The following is a 17985-nucleotide window of genomic DNA, read 5'->3' on the forward strand; positions in this document are numbered from 1 at the left end:
GTTTTCATGAAACAATGCAGGTGGTGCCAGCAAAAGGGAAGATAGCCCTAAAATACACATTTCTTTTGAAACATTAAAAAGGAACCAAGGCATAAACCAAGTTGCGTTTGTTTCATTCTCAAATGTTACATTTTGAATTATGGAAAATGAAGGAAAAGTAATAACCTGTATTACTTGTAAATTATTCATATCTGCTTCAAATTTTTCTCCCAGTTCACCTCTCAGGCGTTCAAGTGCATCAATTTCCTGTTCTTCATCTTCCTCGCTCATCACTTCCTCATCTTTTGGAAATTCATCTTCAAGGATGTTGTCAATATCATCTTCATCTTCTTCAGGCTCTTCTTCACTAAAGTCTTCATCTTCTCTACTAATCTAAGGAAGAAAATATTCTCTTTCACTATATATATATAAAATATGCAACAAACCACTCTGCTAACTAATCATTTGGAGTATTTTATGTAGCTGAAGATTGGCTGGTATGGCAACGTTCATTGAGTACACAGTACAATTTTAAGTATCTGGCATCCAGAAATTTCATTCCTTTAAGATTCTGACACCATACTGATCCCGAAGTAAATACATAAGCAAGATATTAAATCCTATTTATGCCTATGGTTGCCAGAAAGTTACACTTGTTTATGTAGAATTTTTCTTTTAATTCCAGTTAGTTGACATATGTTATGTTAGTTTCAGGTGTACAATATAGTGATTCAATAATTCCATACATCACCTGGTGCTCATCACAACAAGTGCACTTCTTAATCCCCATCATTTGATTAACCCATTCCCACATCCACCTCCCCTCTGGTAACCATCAGTTTGTTCTTTGTAATTAAGGGTCTGTTTCTTCTTCTTCTTCCATCCACCTCCCCATGTGGTTGATATCTCCATTGCTTTGGGGGTGGGGGGCTCAGGAGTTCTTACTGGAGTGCCATCTCCCTCTTCACCATCACAGGCTCCTGGTGCTCAGGATGCCACTGGCTCTGCAAATAGCAGCCATGTGCAGATCTGGGCCATATTTGGTTCTTGTGGATCATGCGCCTGATGCTGCTGAGGGCCCACACATTCTTGTTCATGGTAGTTCACATGTTGGAGGTGGCAAGTTTTCACTGGTTAGATCTCTGTTTCATGACCACCACTACATCTCTGTGGTGGGCGGCTGGCTCCACACCCACAGCCTTGTGGTGAGTCTGCCCATTTGGTGCGAGAAGTTGTGAGCCTTCAGGTTGGTTATTGGGCTGGGCACTGTATGTCTGCTTGTTCCTCTTGATCTGGAAGCTGGAGCAGTTTCACAGGACCATCCACTGCAGGTTGGTAGACTTCCACCATGGAAGTCGCGAAGAGGAGTCTGTTTCTTGATTTCTCTCTCTCTTTTTTCCCTTTGCTAATTTGTTTTGCTTCTTGAACTTCACATATGAGTCAGATCATTTGGTATTTGCCCTTCTCAGACTGACTATTTCACTTAGCTAATACTCTCTAGCCCCATCCGTGAACGTTACATCTTTTTGGTAGTCTTCAGTAACAATATTTAGTGGAACTCAAGGAGAATAAATCACTAGCTGTTTTAGCTTGGACAAGATCAGTTTCCTCATCTGTGAAATAGGAATAATAAAAGTACCTATCTCACAGGGATGACGGTAGAATTAAATTACTTAATACATGCAAAGTCCTTATTTAGAAAAGTCAGCACGTGGTAAGCATGAAATGACAGCTATTATTGTGTCACGATAGCTATTACTTGTCACTTTGCATAAAGCACTGTATTAACAGAACAGTCTATCCCTTCAGGGGTTTATAGCCCATCTGAAGAAAGAAAAATAATACATAAATGATTATTAAAGACCATGGCAGGATATCGGTACTAGGTGGTGCTGTACAGGCTTTAACATTTATCCTCCTACACTGCTGTGACACTCTTTTCCCCCTGAAGTATTCCTTGTATCAGTTGGAGCACTAACTTTAGGTTGGAAACCAGAACTTTTCCTAACTCCTTTCCTTCCATCTTTGTACATCCAGTTTCCAAGGACTGTAATCCTAAACAATGCCCTAGACTCTCTCCTTTTCCGAACTGCCCCACTATTTGCGCTTTCATTATCTCTTGCTTGCAATCTCCTGCTTAACCCCTGTTTCCTCATCTTTCTACTGATTAGACTCTGGTTCCTTTAAAGAGAACCTTGAGCTGGGATTTGGCCTTGCAGGTGCAGGGAGGAAGATGAGGGGATTAGGTCGCTTCCTGCTCTGTGTGGAGGCTCCTTTCTCTCTGAAAGGAGTTTGGCTATGGGGCGGTGGTTTTCAGTTCTGTTTGTTTGCGTGAATTTTGAAACCATTTGGTTCTCTTGCTACTTTTTCCTTTTCCTTTCCCTTTGGCAAAAAAATCAAATCAAATCAAATCAAATCAAATCAAATCAAATCCTGAGATTTGATTTTCTAAGGATCATTGGAAGTATGGTGGGATGAATACACACTGCAAACCAGGGACATCTCAGTTCTAGATGAACTTGTACTCACCTCTTTTTGGCTCTACTTAATAGTTCTTCCAACTTGTTTGTTAATTAAAAAAAAAACTATGTAAGTTTAAAAATAGATTCATTTTGGAGTGTCTGGTTGGCTTAAATGGTTGGGTGCCTGACTCTTGATTTCAGCTCAGGTGATGACCTCTGGGTTGTGGGATAGAGCCCTGATTCAGGTGCTGTATTCAGCATGGGGTCTGCTGGAGATTCTCTTCTTCTCCCTCCCCTCACTCTCTCTCTAAAATAAATAAATAAAGTCTTTTTTAAAAAAAATGAAAAAAATAAATTCATTTTTGCTAAAAGGATAAAATTATATAACATTATATAGGGTAAAAATATTTCCTTTCACACTCTCTATCTCTATCTCCATTTTCCTTCCTAGAAATAATTTTGGTTAACAACTTGGTTAAGATCCTTTAGATGTTTACACCCTTCATACTCCTGCACATACAAAATTATATTTTACACATAAATGGGATCATTCTATATTGTACAACTTGCTTTTTAAAAATATAATCTAGCAATGCATTTAAATTTCTTTCCATATAAAAACATACATCTTTTTATTCTTATTTAGCCATTCCTGCATTTTAAAAATGTTTTCTTTGTTTCTTTTTTTTTTTTTTAAGATTTCATTTATTTATTTGAGAGAGAGAGACTGCGAGCACAAGCAGGGTGAGAGGCAGAGGGAGAGACAAAGAAAGAAGCAGACTCTCCTCTGAGTAGGGAGCCCCATGGGGGGCTGAATCCCAGGACCCCAGGATCATGACCTGAGCTGAAGGCGGACACTTAACTGCCTGAGCCACCCCAGTGACCCCAAACAAGAACTTTAAAGCAGTTGTTATCTCTATGACCAATGAGGAAAAGAAAAATACACTCACAATAAATGAAAAGATAGGAAATCTCAGGAGGGACTAAAAAATATAAAAACAAACCAAATGGAAATTTTGGAACTAAAAACTACAGTATTTGAAATTTTAAAAGTTATCAGATGGGGTTAATAGACTGGAGATGAAAGAGGGAAGAATCAGTGAATTTGAAGATAGATCACAATAAATGATCTAACTTAAAGAAGAGAGAAAAGACTGAAAAAATCAACAGCCCCAAGGTCCCCTGGAACAACAGTGAATGATAACCTATGTGAAATTGATTTTCAGAAGGAGACAGAGAGCAAATAGGACAGAAGAAACATTTGAAGAAATAATGTCCAAAGTTCCCCTAAGTTAGTGAAACACATAAATTTACAGATTGAAGAAGTTTAGTGAATCCCAAACTAGATAAATATGAAGAAAATGACATGTAGGCATATCATAATCAAACTATTGAAAAGCAAAGTTACAGATAAAATCATGAAAACAGTCAAGTAACGGGAAAATAACTCAAATGACCACATTATTCTCATCCCTCTGGTTTCCATCACACCACAGGAATGAATGAAGAATGAATGAAGAGCAACAGAAATGTATAAATGTATAAATGTAAAGGACTTATTTTCCTCTTAATATATTTAAAATACATATGACTGTTTAAAGCAAAAACTACAATTTTTACAATTTTTTTCTTATGGAGTTTATAATATATTTGGTTGTAAAACAAATGACAAGTAGAGCATAAAGGGTGGAGGTGGGTGTAAATGGACTTCTACAGTCACAGGTTTCTACAGTATTACATGGAATATATTGACTCTAAGTAGAGCGGGAAAAACTAAGGATGTATATGTAATAGGGAGCAACCATTACAAAATAATACATAGAGGTATAACTAAAAAGTCAATAGATAAATAAAATGGGATTCAAACAATCCCAGAGATGGCTGGGAGAGGAAAAGAGAAAATAAAGAGGACAAACAGAAAACAAATAAAATTCATGGTCTCTGAGAAATAGGACTAGATTTGGGATAAGCTCTCTCATAAATTTCTATGAGTAGGGAAAGGTAGAAAGGTAGGGGCAAGGCTACAACTGAGTAGAAGTTTATGCCAGGGGGCACCTGGGTGGCTCAGTGGCTGAGTGTCTGCCTTTGGTTCAGGTCATGATCCTGGAGACTCGGGATTGAGTCCCACGTCGGGCTCCCAGCATGGAGCCTGCTTCTCCCTCTGCCTGTGTCTCTGCTTCTCTGTGTGTGTGTGTCTTTCATGAATAAATAAATAAAATCTTTTTTAAAAAGTTTATGTTAGGAGGGTGATGGAGATTACACTCAGAATTCTTACAACTAGGAAGGAAAGGAGATAGGAAGAAATGGAGAGAAGAGAAGTATAGACTTGCGCGCTTGTGAGGAGCACCAGGTGATGCATGGAAGTGTTCAATCACAATATCGTACATGTAAAACTAATAATACACTGTATATTAACTAACTCGAATTTAAATAAAAACTTTAAAAAAACCCTCAATCCCCAACCTCTATCCTTCAGACACACCTTTGCTTTCTGATCCATCCCAAAGAGCTCTCTGCACATAGACCTTTGGACCCATACGCTCTGTCTCGTCCCTGGAAGGCCTCAAGGATGGTCTTGGCCTGGTGCTTGGTCCTGAGCCTTGTTTCAACATCATTTGGACCCTGACTTTGGCTTCCCCTTAGTACTGAAGGTATTTATCTCTATGAACTATTCACCTGGGTGTAGTCCCTCCCAGTTCTGCTGACTTGCGGCTCTGGCTCCTTGTCCTGGCTCTTTATGGCTTTCTCCTATCTGTGGCTATCTACAGCTCAAGAGATTGAGGCACCAGAGAAGGAGCCGGGGAAGAGGAAGAGAGCCAAGATTCTGGAGTAAGGACCAGGAGTAGATGCAAGGCCTCGGTGGAGTTGGAAAGTATGCAAACAAAATCTCTCTACTAAGTGATTGTATTTAGAATATTCTTTAGTCACACTGGGAGCCTGAAGTTCCACCAGATGGCGACATTTTCCTACAAAATTAAAGCAGGCAGTCCCCATGAGACAGAAGTAATTTCTGACATTAAAAATCTGTTACCTGCTGCAAAAAATTCAGATAGGACGGGCAACGGTTTTTGTTAAGGAGGAGAAGGCAAACCTGGGAAGGGCTTTATTTGCATGTGGTTCTCCAATTAGCTGTGAAAAGGTGAGTCACGGAGCTGCACATGCCTTACAAAAGGCAAATGATGAGAAGGCTCCGGTTCTGTTCATGAAAGCAAGCTCCATTGCTTGCTTTCCATTGTAGGTCTGTGTAGAGTCAGCATGGATTCGAGTCAGGGTATCACATTAACTGATTACGGCAACCACACTGTGTGACCCTTGAGACGCTGCATTTGGTTTAGTCTTCCTTTGAGTCAATAGTAAGACATGTAAAATTCTCATCAAAGGAGTTAAAAAAAATCAATACACAATTTTCATCTTTGATTCATCAAAAATCTCAGGAATTATCTTCCCAAAGTCAGTTTGTATAAATTAATTGCGTGGGATACACAGCCAGTTTTGTAAGAGTAAGTCTCAGGAGAGCTAACAGTTTACAAAAACCCACTTGATTTATAAGGATAGAATATTGAATTTTTGAATGAAAAATAGTAAGAAATCCCACTAGTCTAATGTTAACAAATAGAAAAAATGATAAATTAAGAACATTTAAAATTTATCCTGAAAATTGACTCTCTTGGAGCACCTGGGTGGCTCAGTAGGTTAAGTGTCTGCCTTTGGCTCAGGTCATGATCCCAGGGTCTTGGGATCGAGCCCTGCATCAGGCTCCCTGCTCAGTGGGGAGCCTGCCTCTCCCTCTGCCCCTTACCCTACTTGTGCTCTCTCTAGCTCTCTCCCTCATTCTCTCTCAAATAAATAAAATGAAAAAAAGTAACTCTCTTAAGAAAAAGCAGATTTAAGTAAACAATAGCAAAGAAGAAAAATTAAAGTTCAGGAAACTTTCCTAGTTCAGGAAACTAGGTATTATTAACTTTTTTTCTACCTTACAATGAAAAACACCTAGGTTTAGAGAAATTAAGAAACTTGCTCAAGGTTATACAACAGCAGCAAAACAACTGTTGAGTGCCTACTATGTGTCAGCACTATGTTGCATACTGGGGAGCTGGCAGTGAACAAAGTCAGCAAGAACCCCAAAATCTGGAGTGTTTTGGTAATATGTTGCTGAGACAAGTGGGGTGATTCTTAAGGGGACCACTAGGGATTCCCAAGGGCTGGAGGTAGTTAACTATGCTTGAGCTCAGGTTAGGACATGGGGTTTTATTTTATTATTACTTTTTAAAAAATCCTAAACCTCAGTATGACTCCTTGAACAGAGTAGAATTTCGGAACATGTTTGTTCAGGGAATGAACAGTAGAATGAGGCCAGAAGCTTCTGACAGTTCTGTTCATGGCTGATCCTCCAGTGTCTGAGTAGCATCAGGCATGCAGTGAGAGGTCAGATTAAGGTTTGCTGACAGACCGGCTGACTGGCTGGCTGGATGAGTGCAGATTCGGGCCAATAATGGAGAGGAGGGTACTTGGTCCTTAGACGGTGCCACAACTTTCTCAGGCTAATGGTTTTAGGCCTACTTTTGGTTGTAGATACTTTGGACAAGGAAACAATTGTTCCCGCCCCTATTCTGCAATGTTTTGACCCCCTGTTACGGTTGGGGTGCTTGGTATCAGCGGTCCCTGTACTTAGGACCAGCATGTCCATACGAGGGGGATACACGGTTCCATGTGTGGCAAGTCCTATCTCCTGTGATTCCTCTCTTCTCCTTCCCCTTGTGGGGTCGAACCTTCATATACAGATGGAAATCAGATCCTGGAAGAGTCAGTCTTGAAAAGAGGGTACAGGGTGCTTTATGCCAGGAGGAAATGGCAGGAGCTGGGAACCACCTTACTGTTGGCCTTGGTTACAGGGACGACCTGTAAGCTGCCCATATAGACAGGAGCCTCAGGTGACTGCAGAACTAGCGTGTCTAGCACACACCCCTCTTCAATTCTGTACCCAGTAAGCGGGGCAGTAGCACTGCGGTCAGCTAGGTCATTTCGGGCACAGCTCCTCTCCAAACAAAACAGAATCCACCAGCCTCAGGGTTTATCTTTTTGAAAAATCAGCAGATGGAGAAAAGGAGCTGCACCGAGTATCCGGCAGAATATAGAAGTCTGAGGGTTCACAGGCTCTGCCTCGTTCCATTCTTTATCTCAACATAATCTATGTTTTAGGCCCAGCGCAGAGGCATAGACTCCGTGTCTAGACCCCAACCCCAGGCTCCCAGCCTATCTCCCTGTGGCATGGGCTGCAAGTGTGAAAGGCAAAAATGAAAATGCAAAAAAGAAGCATAGTTTACCTTCGCATTATATTTTGAATTTGATTATTTTAAACCCCTCTGGTGGTTTTCTTTCCTTTAAAAAGGTTCATTTTTCTGATAATAAAAATAATAAAAGGTCACTGCAGACAACTTTGGGGTAACAAAAAAACTAAAGATAAAAGTGATATACAATCTTACTACTCAAACATGAACTCTGTGGACTTCAAGACTTTTTCTAAGCATCTTTTGATTTTATACTATTGATATATAAAAACATATATAATATAGAAATATTATACTATGGATAGTCTGCCTTTTTAAAAAAAAGCAACCCTTTTATTATTTACTTACCTCCCCTTTCTGTTTTTTTTCTCTCTCTGCTATAAGTTCAGCCCTTCTTTTAGAAATCATATCATCCTGTTAAAGAAAGAGACATTTAGAACTTTTAATGGATAATGATACAATTACTTTTTGTGTATTGGTATATATATATATATACCATTCTTCCGTCCAAATGTTATTCCCACTTTGGAAAGAATATATATAATATATACCCAAAGTGGGAATAACATTTGGACGGAAGAATGGTAAACTTTCCAGAAAACCATGGGATGGTGGTCATTATCCTACTACGTCCTTGAACCTCTGGAGCTTCTGATGAGGTATTTCCCTCCAGAGCCATAAACAGCACCTGGGAACAGACATTCTTTCTACAAACTTTAGACTACCATTTGGAATTTATTATTTATTTGTTTGCTTTGGTAAAGAGGCAGATTACGTACCTGGAGAAATAGGGAAGTACTTGGAAGCAATGTGTTGAAAATGTTTGATAATCTTTTATCACGCTAATAAAATACAGCCTAATAGTGTATTACACCATTTAAGTCAGTATCTCTGAGAGTTGGAACTAATTGATTAGTTGATTTACTGACAAATAGCTCAATGCCTTTGATCTCGGTGGGGTTTTTTTGTTTTGTTTTGTTTTGTGAAATTTACTAATAACAAAATACATCTCCCCATACCTTCCTCCTGCCAAGGTTGTTCCTTCCCTGTGGACACGTGGACCAACCACAAGCTCTCTTCAGCGTGGAAGCCCTTCATGTTACTTCACACTGCTTTCATGTCCCATCTTCGTCTTCCTAGTTCCAGATCTGAAAGCCTCATTCTTTTTAACCTTGTCTAGATCTAGAGATTTGCCTTTTTAAGACACGTCTTACACATGGAATGAATCATATGGTATGGACGATTCTTTTTTGACCTGGCTTCTTTCACTAAGCATTATGATTTTCATCCATGTTGTAGTGTGTTATCTAAAGTTTGTTCTTTTTTAATACTGACTAGTATCCATTATATGGATATTCCACACATCTATTCATTCATTCATCCAGCTTTATGCAATTGTAAGATATTTATTGATTTTTTAAAGATTTTATTTTTATTTATTTGACAGAGAGAGAGAGAGAGGGAGCACATAGCAGGGGGAGCAGCAGGCAAAGGGAGAGGGAGAAGCAGGCTCCCCGCTGAGCAGGAAGCCTGACGTGGGGCTCAGTTCCAGGACCTTGGGATCAAGACCTGAGGTGAAGGCAGATGCTTAACCGACTGAACCACCCAGATGCCCCAAACTGTAAGATATTTAAAGTGTATATTGTGATGATTTGATATAGGTATACATTTTAAAAGGACTCTTCCCATTTAATGAACACATCCATCACCTCAATATTTGCCCTTTTTTGTGTGTGTGTGTGACAACATTTAAGTTCTAGTCTCTTGGCAAATTTTGACTACACAATTCGATGTTACCAACTATAGTCACCATGTTATACATTAGCTCCTCAGCTCTTATTCATTTTATAGCTGAAAGTTTGTACCTGTTACCAACTTCTCCCTATTTCCCCCACCCCTCAGCCCCTGGCAACCACTTTTCTACTCTCTGTTTCCATGAGTTTGAATTTTTTTTACATTCCACATGTAAATGATACCATGTACTATTTGTCTTTCTCTGTCTGGCTAATTTCATTTTGCATAATACCCTCAAGTTCCACCCATGTTGGCAAGTGGCAGGGTTTCCTTCTTTCTCATGGCTGAATAATAGCCCATTGTAAATACAGCATCTTTTTTATCCATTCATCCATTGACAGACATTTAGGCTGCTTCCATATTTTGGCTATCGTATAAAGGCTGCAGCAAGGAACACGAGAGTGCTGATCTTTCTTCCATCTCCTGTTTTCATTTCCTTTGGATATACACTCAGACGTAGGACTTCTGGATCATAAAATAGTTGTATTTTAAAATTTTTGAGAAACTTCCAAGCTATTTTCCCCAGTGGTTGTACCAGTTTACACTCCCACCAACAGTGCCAGGGATTTCCTTTTCTCTACAGTCCAGCCAACATTTGTTATCTCTTGTCTTTTGATGACAGCCATTCTAATAAGAGTAAGGTAATATCTCATTGTACTTTTTTTTTAAGATTTTATTTATTTATTCATGAGAGAGAGAGAGAGAGAAAGAGAGAGAGGCAGAGACACAGGCAGAGGGAGAAGAAGGCTCCACGCAGGGAATCTGACGTGGGACTTGATCCCAGGACCCCAGAATCATGCCCTGAGCTGAAGGTAGATTCTCAACCCCTGAACTGCCCAGGCATCCCTCTCATTGTACTTTTGATTTGCATTTCCCTGATGATTATTGATACCGAGCACTTTTTCATGTACCTATTGACCATCTGTATGTCTTCTTTGGAAAAATGTCTATTCACAGCCTCTGAATTTTTTTCAGATTTTTAATCTATTTTTAAATCAGATTGTGTGGGTTTTTTTTTTTTTTGCCATTAAGCTATGTAAGTTCTTCATATTTTGTGGATTTTAACCCCTAATCAGATGCAAATCAGATATGACTTGTAAACATTTTCTCTTGCCCTTGATGGCTTCCTTGTTGTGCGAAAGCCTTTTAGTTTGATTAGTTGCCATTTGTTGACTTTTGCTTTCGGTGTCAAGTCCAAAAATAAATAAATAACTGCCAAGACAATGTCAAGGAGCTTACCCCCTATGTTTTCTTTTAGAAGTTTATTGGTTTCAGGTCTTATATTCAAATCCTTAATCCATTTTGAGTTGCTTTTTGTGTATAGTATAGGATAGGGGTCCAGTTTCATTTTTTTGTATGTAGCTGTCCAGTTTTCCCAGGATTTACTAAAGAAACTGTCTTCCATCATGTATCTTTGGATTTTTGCTTGTAAATTAATTGATAATTTGGGCATGGGGTTATTTCTGGGCTACCTGTTCTGTTCCATTGATCTATGTGTCTAGTCTGCTATTGAACCTCTGTATTGAATTTTTCAGTTCCGTTACTGTATTCTCCAGCTCTGTGATTTCCATTTGGTACTTTCATATATTTTTTCAATCACTCTCTTGAAATTCTTACTTGGTTCATGCATTGTTCTCCGGACCCTGTGAGCATCTTATGAACATTATTTTGAACCCTTTATCAGGTAAATCACTTATCTTTGTTTCAGTGAAGTCTACTTCTGGAGTTTTTGTTTGAAGAATATTTCTTTCTTCATTTTCTTTGACTCTGTGTTTTCTGCACATTAGGTTAAGAAGCCACATCTCTTAGTCTCACAGAGTGGCCCTGCGTAGGAGATGAATCTTATCAATCAGCCTGGACTGAGTTCTTGGCTGTCTCTCAAGTCTTTGTGATTGCCCAAGCTACTTGCTTTGTTCTCCGTGGCTCCCAATAGTTGAAGGGTGTGCCACAACCTGTCAGTGTCTCAAAGGGGAGGATCACACACTGCATAGGCTGACTGGAAGCTGGAGTCTCAGGTAGCAACTGTTTTGATCTGGGCAATATGGGTATTTTTCCTTTGCCCAATGTGTACAAGTCACTTAGGTAGTTTCTGGATTTCTTTCAGAAGGAGCTGCTTCATGTATAGCCGTGGATTCAGTTTGTCTGTGGGAGGAGATGAATTCAGGAGGCTATTATCTCACCATCTTCGGTGGGAATGCAGTTGTACCCTAGCTACCACATTTTGTTTATCTATTCATCAGTTGATGGATATTGGATGTTTTTCACTTTTTGGCTGTTATGAATAATGCTGTTATGGACATTCATATATACATTTTTATGGGGATCCATTTTCATTTCTGTTAGATGAGTTCCTAGAAGTAGAATGGCTGGATTCCCTATGACACTTTTGAGCATTTTATGTAATACTCCCCAGATTTCAGTTTTAGAAAAAATATCCTATATTGATATATGGATCTGTTTCATTGTAGGCTAACATGGCCATGTTGGATGGTAGCATCACTCCAAGAACTAGTGAAAAAGCCATCAAAATTTTAATTCTTTTTTTAAAAAATTTTAATTCTTTATGTTGCTTCTCCTTCTACTTCTCTCCTGTGTCTGGTATAGGATATGTTTGTGCTGCCACTATCTTTAATTTTAAAGACGTGTTGTAGAGAAAAGTATTAACATATTGCAAATCACATGGGTCTCAAATAATTTTTAACTATTTAATTAAAAATAGTGTTAATATTTGATAAAAAGTGTTTTCATATTGACTGTGAAAGACCATTTTATAACTTGAACAGATGTTGACTAAATTTACTCCCATATTTTTTATTGGATACATACCTTGATTTTAGCCTTCATTTCTTTGATGAGTTTTTTCCTTTCTAATTTCTTCTTTTGTTTCTGTTTCCACTTTTCCATTTGAGAAGGAAGGAGTCGATCAGAAATATCTTGATCATCGACTTGTATAAAAACAGCAACATCTGGGAAAAATCCATGTTCCCCCAGAAACAGGGCCTCCTCAGGATATCGTGGGAAACCATCTAATATAAAACCTGTGGAACTTGGTGGAAATTTCATAATTTATTCACTTAAAATATTGCCTTATAAATATTGATTTAAAATTAAAAAATTAATAAATCACAACTTTATATAAGATGTGAAATGAATAGTTTTAGAAGTTTACTGTAGTATCTTTTATTTCATTTAATATTTCTACTTGGGTAAGCATGGTATGTCTTCTCCCAAATGTATTGAATTAGATTAAAATAATATTTTATACTTCTGTTCATAATATAGATAAGTTCTCTTATATTGTAAATAGTCTTAAATATTTAGTGAAAAAGTAAGAGAAAATAAGTTCTCTGCTTGGGAGGCATGCCCAGCCTAATGACTGTATCACCCTTATGTAAAGGTAGGTTTGGCTAGCCTGCCTCTAGTGGGGTTCCACCTTTGTGCAGTTTTTCTTCTCGTGATGCTTCCTTTCATGAGACAGTTTTTACCCTCTTTCCTGGATCCCCTTATGATCAATGACAATTACTAATGTAGGCAACCTGGCCCATATATGTTAGATGATTATGTTCAAATAGAATTAGAAAACTTGTCCAGGTAAGAGGAAATGATAAGGATCAGAAAAATAACTGGAACATGGCTATATTTTCATTATTAAACAACCAGGCTTTAAGAACTTGGTTTTGTTTACTTGAAAGAGTCGATATTGATCTCCTTTTGAATGAGAATTTATCCCGTTTACCTAAAATTTGACTTCTTTTAGGTATTTATATTTAAATATATGCTGTCTTCTTCACAGGACTTCTATGAACATTTGACAGTTTGAGTCCTTATCTGACATTTAAAAATGTTTCCTGTCTTAGTAAGTGGGCAGATTTTTATATTTTGGCTCTAAGATGTATGCCTTTTTCCTTAAGGATGCCTTCACCAATGTCTCTTCCGTGAGGAACAATTTCATCTCTACTGTTCCAGCTGTCACTTCTTTGTCAAGCTCTACCTCTATACCCAACTTCTGAGTTTCAATTCAGAATTTTCAAAAGGTTTCTTAGTTCCTTCATTGAAGTGCCCTTCAGGAATTGTATACGTATCATACTGTCAAAAATCATACTCATTGTTACCCTTCCACACTGCTCTTGCCTCTGACTCACTGGTATTCAGGTACCAAACTTCAGAGATACTTGGACTGCTCCTCCAGCCCCCTCTTGCTTCTCACATATGAGAGCTAAGCCCTGGCCTGTCCTCTTCTGTACCCATATTTCCATTTCTACCATTACATCTTAGTTCAGGCGCTTATTATATCTCTCCAGGACTCATGCAATAGCCCTTCAAATATATGTTGATTTTTCCCCTGATTAGAAAAGCAACAAATCCCACTACAGAAAAATTGGAAAATAGAGAAAAGCATGAAAAATGGCAAGATTATCCACAATCTCATATCCTAGAGATTACTGTCATTTTGTTTTGTTTCTTTCCAATTTATTCCTCTATTTATTCCATCTTGCTATTATACTATAAATAACTTTGTATCTTTTTAAACTTAATGTTATATAATAACATTGCTCATGCTATTACAAGTTCTTCATTTTAATATATTTTGATGGTCGCATAATAGCTATTTTATTTAGACTTTTTACAATTTCACTTTTTTATTTTTAATTCCTCAATTCATATGATTTTTTAAAAAAATTTTAATGTAGGGGATCTCTAAGTGGCTCAGCAGGTTTAGCGCACCTGCCTTTGGCCCAGGGCATGATCCTGGACCCCGGGATCGAGTCCCACATCGGGCTCCCTGCATGGAGCCTGCTTCTCCCTCTGCCTGTGTCTCTGCCTCTCTCTCTCTCTCTCTCATGAATAAATAAATAAAATCTTTAAAAAAAATAAAAATAAAAAAATTTAATGTATAGTGTGAGGTCAAGAGCTAAATTAATGAAGAATAACCCATGACTACATTGGTTTTTTGTTGTTGTTTTGTTTTTTAAAGATTTACTTATTTATTTGAGAAGGCAGGGAGTGGCAGAGGGAGAGGGACAAGCAAACTCCACGCCAAGTGCAAAGCCCAATGTGGGGCTGAATCCCATGACATCAAGATCATGACCTGAGCCAAAATCAAGAGTTGGATGCTTAACCCACTGAGCCACCAAGATGCACCCCCCCCCCATGACTACATTGTTGCAGTTGACCTGCCTACGTTTACCACAACTAATGAACTAATTAGGGCAACAGGAAATTAAAATCAAAGTCGATGACCTATAACCAATGTGAATAAAATACAGTTTCATCTAAGTGTCTGTTATTATTGGTACTATAGTATCATTCTAGTTAGGAAATTGCAGTGAAGTTTTAAACCCTGATGGTATGGAGATTCTGATATATGTCCTTTCTAAAGTCATGCTTCTTCCTGATTTTTAAGAAAGGGATAACACTGGACAGTTACTAAGTGGTCTTAACTGTAATTATTGAAAGGCTCCAAGGAAAAGAGTCCAGTTCATCATTAGCATACATGGGTTTAGAATATGGGTGCTCAACCATGACTACACAGTAGAATCACCTGGGGAGGTCTCAAAAATACCACTGCCTAGATCTCAACTTTACACTTCTAAAAATTTTGATTGTTGTTTTGGGGAAGGGGCCCCTAGCATCAGTATTTTAAAATTCATTCCTCAAACGTTTTTAATGTGTAGAATCGCTAGTTTACAAGAGAGTAAAAGAAAAAAATCTTAAAATTTAGGCTGGATTATGTGTTTAACTTTTCAGAATAAAGCAAATAAAAGTCAACAATTATATAACCCTATATAAAATAAGATACCGTATTGGTTCTGTAAGCCACCATTCAGAAAGAATTGTTTCAAGAATTTCGGGAGGCAATGGCTCATTTTCCATTAGATTTAATCTGATTGCTTCTTCTTCTTCTGTAAATTGTACTTCTTGAAGCTAAAACAAAAATCAGGAGACGAGAAAAAATTTAAAACTCTGTATTAATAAATAATACTCTATACATAGTTGATTAGGGCGAGACCTTTACTTCTTAGGTCATTTTTAAAATGCTGCTTGTTAAAAAAAAATAAAAAAAATAAAATTCTGCTTGTTAACACTTTAAAACTTGAACTCTTTTTAAAAAATCAACATTTAATATGGTTTAAAATATTAAATTATATATTATAGCTAAAAGGAGTTACTAGTGATTAGTATGAATGATTTTCAAACATGGCCTCAGGATAACTGTCTCATCACTTTGTGCTAAGATATTATTCAGTCTATCTCACACTCCCATAAGGTTTAACTAATTTTTGTCATTTATCTTATAGTTATTCAGCTCAGATCCTGATTGAAGGATGGGCCAGCCAGCCAGTCATCTGGGATACAATCCATAGCTGGGCCCATCTACAGGGGATAATTTGAGAAGAAAAGGGTCTACCTCTATCAGAAATGGTTAAAAGGTGAGTTAGAATTAAGAATTTTCTCTTTACAACCCCAGAAAGAAACCATTTAAGATATATATAAAATTTCTTACATGCATCATTAGAATATTTTGAGATCTCTGCTGTTGCTGGGGCAGATTTTTATGATATTTGATAGAAAACAGAGAACACAATAAAGCAAAACCTTATAGTCTAGGTCAGACATATCAAATACCATAGTCCCAAATAAATGCTACACAACAGTTTTGTCAGGGAAAGCTTTTCAGATTTTTACTGGAGTCATGTAAAATTTAGCATTTTGTATTCTAGATGAGCAGTAAGATATGTATTTAACACGTGGGGTGGTTAATTTTTTTCTTCTTCCGAGAAACTTTATAGAGTTTTATACTGCTTATATTCTACTTCCCAAAAGTAACACCAGTAAGCATAATTATCTGCAAAGACAGTATTAATATTACTACTGGCTTCCTTGTATTTTCTTCTTCAATCTTGACATTGGCCTGAATTGCAAGTTCTTCAAGTTCTTGTTTTGCAAACCGTTCTTCATCAGAATCTTCTTCAAATTCAGTTCCAATTCTCTTTTCGGTTTTGAGCATTATTTTTTCTTGAAGGTATTCTTCAAACTGAATGTGAAAAATGCCCCATTTTTCTGCTAACTGCCTTCCACAGGTGGTTTTGCCAGAGCCATGGGGGCCCAGAAGGCATATTCTTACTGGAGGAGCCTGCCACAGGAGGTAGATTGGGGAGAGATAGGGCAGGAGGAGAGGGAAGAAAAGAAAGTTTTGAGTAATTTAGAAAACATAAGGGTTAGTCATTGCCTCTCCCCGCAAGACTGAATTATCACTTCACAACACCAGTAGTGTCAGAGGGCACAACCATACACATATTTCAGTAATCCTCCTGGACACCATATAAAAATTGAAGTTCACAAAAATAGCCCAAATTATTCAGGAGAGTTTAAATTGTGTTCTATATGTTCTGTTTAAGAAGGCATTGGAATTAGGGGCACTGGCTGGCTCAGTCAGTAGAGCATGCAACTCTTGATCTCAGGGTTATGAGTTCAAGCCCCATGTTAGGCGTGGAGCTTACTTCTTCGAAAAAAATAAAGGAGAGAAGGCATTGATGTTTTTGAAAGTATAAGTGACAATGTATTGTGACTTGTACATTTTGATTTTGTAATCCCAAGCTAGGAAATTATACTAATAAAAAAACTCAAGAGAAACAAAAAATGACATGCCCGAAGACCTCCTAAATATTATTTCATATCCACAATGAAAAACCGCACTATGAAAATGCTATGAAAAACGTCAATTAGATGTTAAAATGGTACATCAAAATGATGAAGTATCATGACATCTATGTAGAAATATATAAACTTCCACTGATACAATGTTGAGTGAAAAAACAGATTATAAAATATTATATACACTGGAGAGAATATACATCCATGTGGAAGAGGGTGAGAAAGCAAAATAAAAAAATGAAGGTTCTTGTCTAAAGTTGATGCAATGATGCATGTGCTTTATTTTTCAAATGGATGTGTTTTTTATGATGATAGTAAAATACATAACATAAAATTTACCATTTAAAACATTTTTTTCAGTTTAATTCAAATATTTATTTATTGAGATGGCACACTTAAATACCACAAAATCCACCCATTTTTAGTATATAATCCAGTGGTTTAAAATATATTCATTTTAACTATTTTTATACAGTTCAGTGGCATTAAGTATACACACAATTTTGTGTAACCGTCACCACTATCCATTTCCAGAACTTTTGCATCATTCCACACTGAAACTCCACAAACTTGGGGAAACATGGATTGTTCTCTAGTTGTATAATAAGACTCCTTTTCAAGCCAATGAATCAGTATCAGCCCTTGCTCCTGAGAGAGGACCAGTCAGGCACAGACTTGTCCCTATGATCATACCTCTGAGTGTGAATCAGGTGAATAGTGATCTCATCTGAGGAACCACACTTCTAATAAATGGTGGACTTTTCGTGTCAACCCATGAAAAGTCCACCAATCCCTGAATCCCATTC

General features: G+C 37.6%; 1 protein-coding gene across 6 annotated transcripts in view; it reads right to left on the reverse strand.

Annotated features, from left to right (window-relative positions):
• The window catches only part of AK9 (adenylate kinase 9), a 128013-nt gene that overhangs the window by 26914 nt on the left and 83114 nt on the right, over nt 1-17985 (reverse strand). For 5 of the 6 annotated variants that reach the window (XM_049092455.1, XM_049092456.1, XM_025444631.3 and 2 more), the window contains 5 exons: nt 16395-16658; nt 15324-15448; nt 12350-12569; nt 8078-8143; nt 166-372 (listed from right to left, as the gene is read on the reverse strand). In XM_049092455.1, coding sequence (XP_048948412.1) covers nt 166-372; nt 8078-8143; nt 12350-12569; nt 15324-15448; nt 16395-16658 — 882 coding nt within the window. The remainder of the gene's footprint in view (nt 1-165; nt 373-8077; nt 8144-12349; nt 12570-15323; nt 15449-16394; nt 16659-17985) is intronic. The other variant, XM_049092454.1, reaches the window with a different exon arrangement.

Source organism: Canis lupus, chromosome 12, assembly GCF_003254725.2.
Source record: "Canis lupus dingo isolate Sandy chromosome 12, ASM325472v2, whole genome shotgun sequence".
Taxonomy (NCBI): Eukaryota; Metazoa; Chordata; class Mammalia; order Carnivora; family Canidae; genus Canis; species Canis lupus.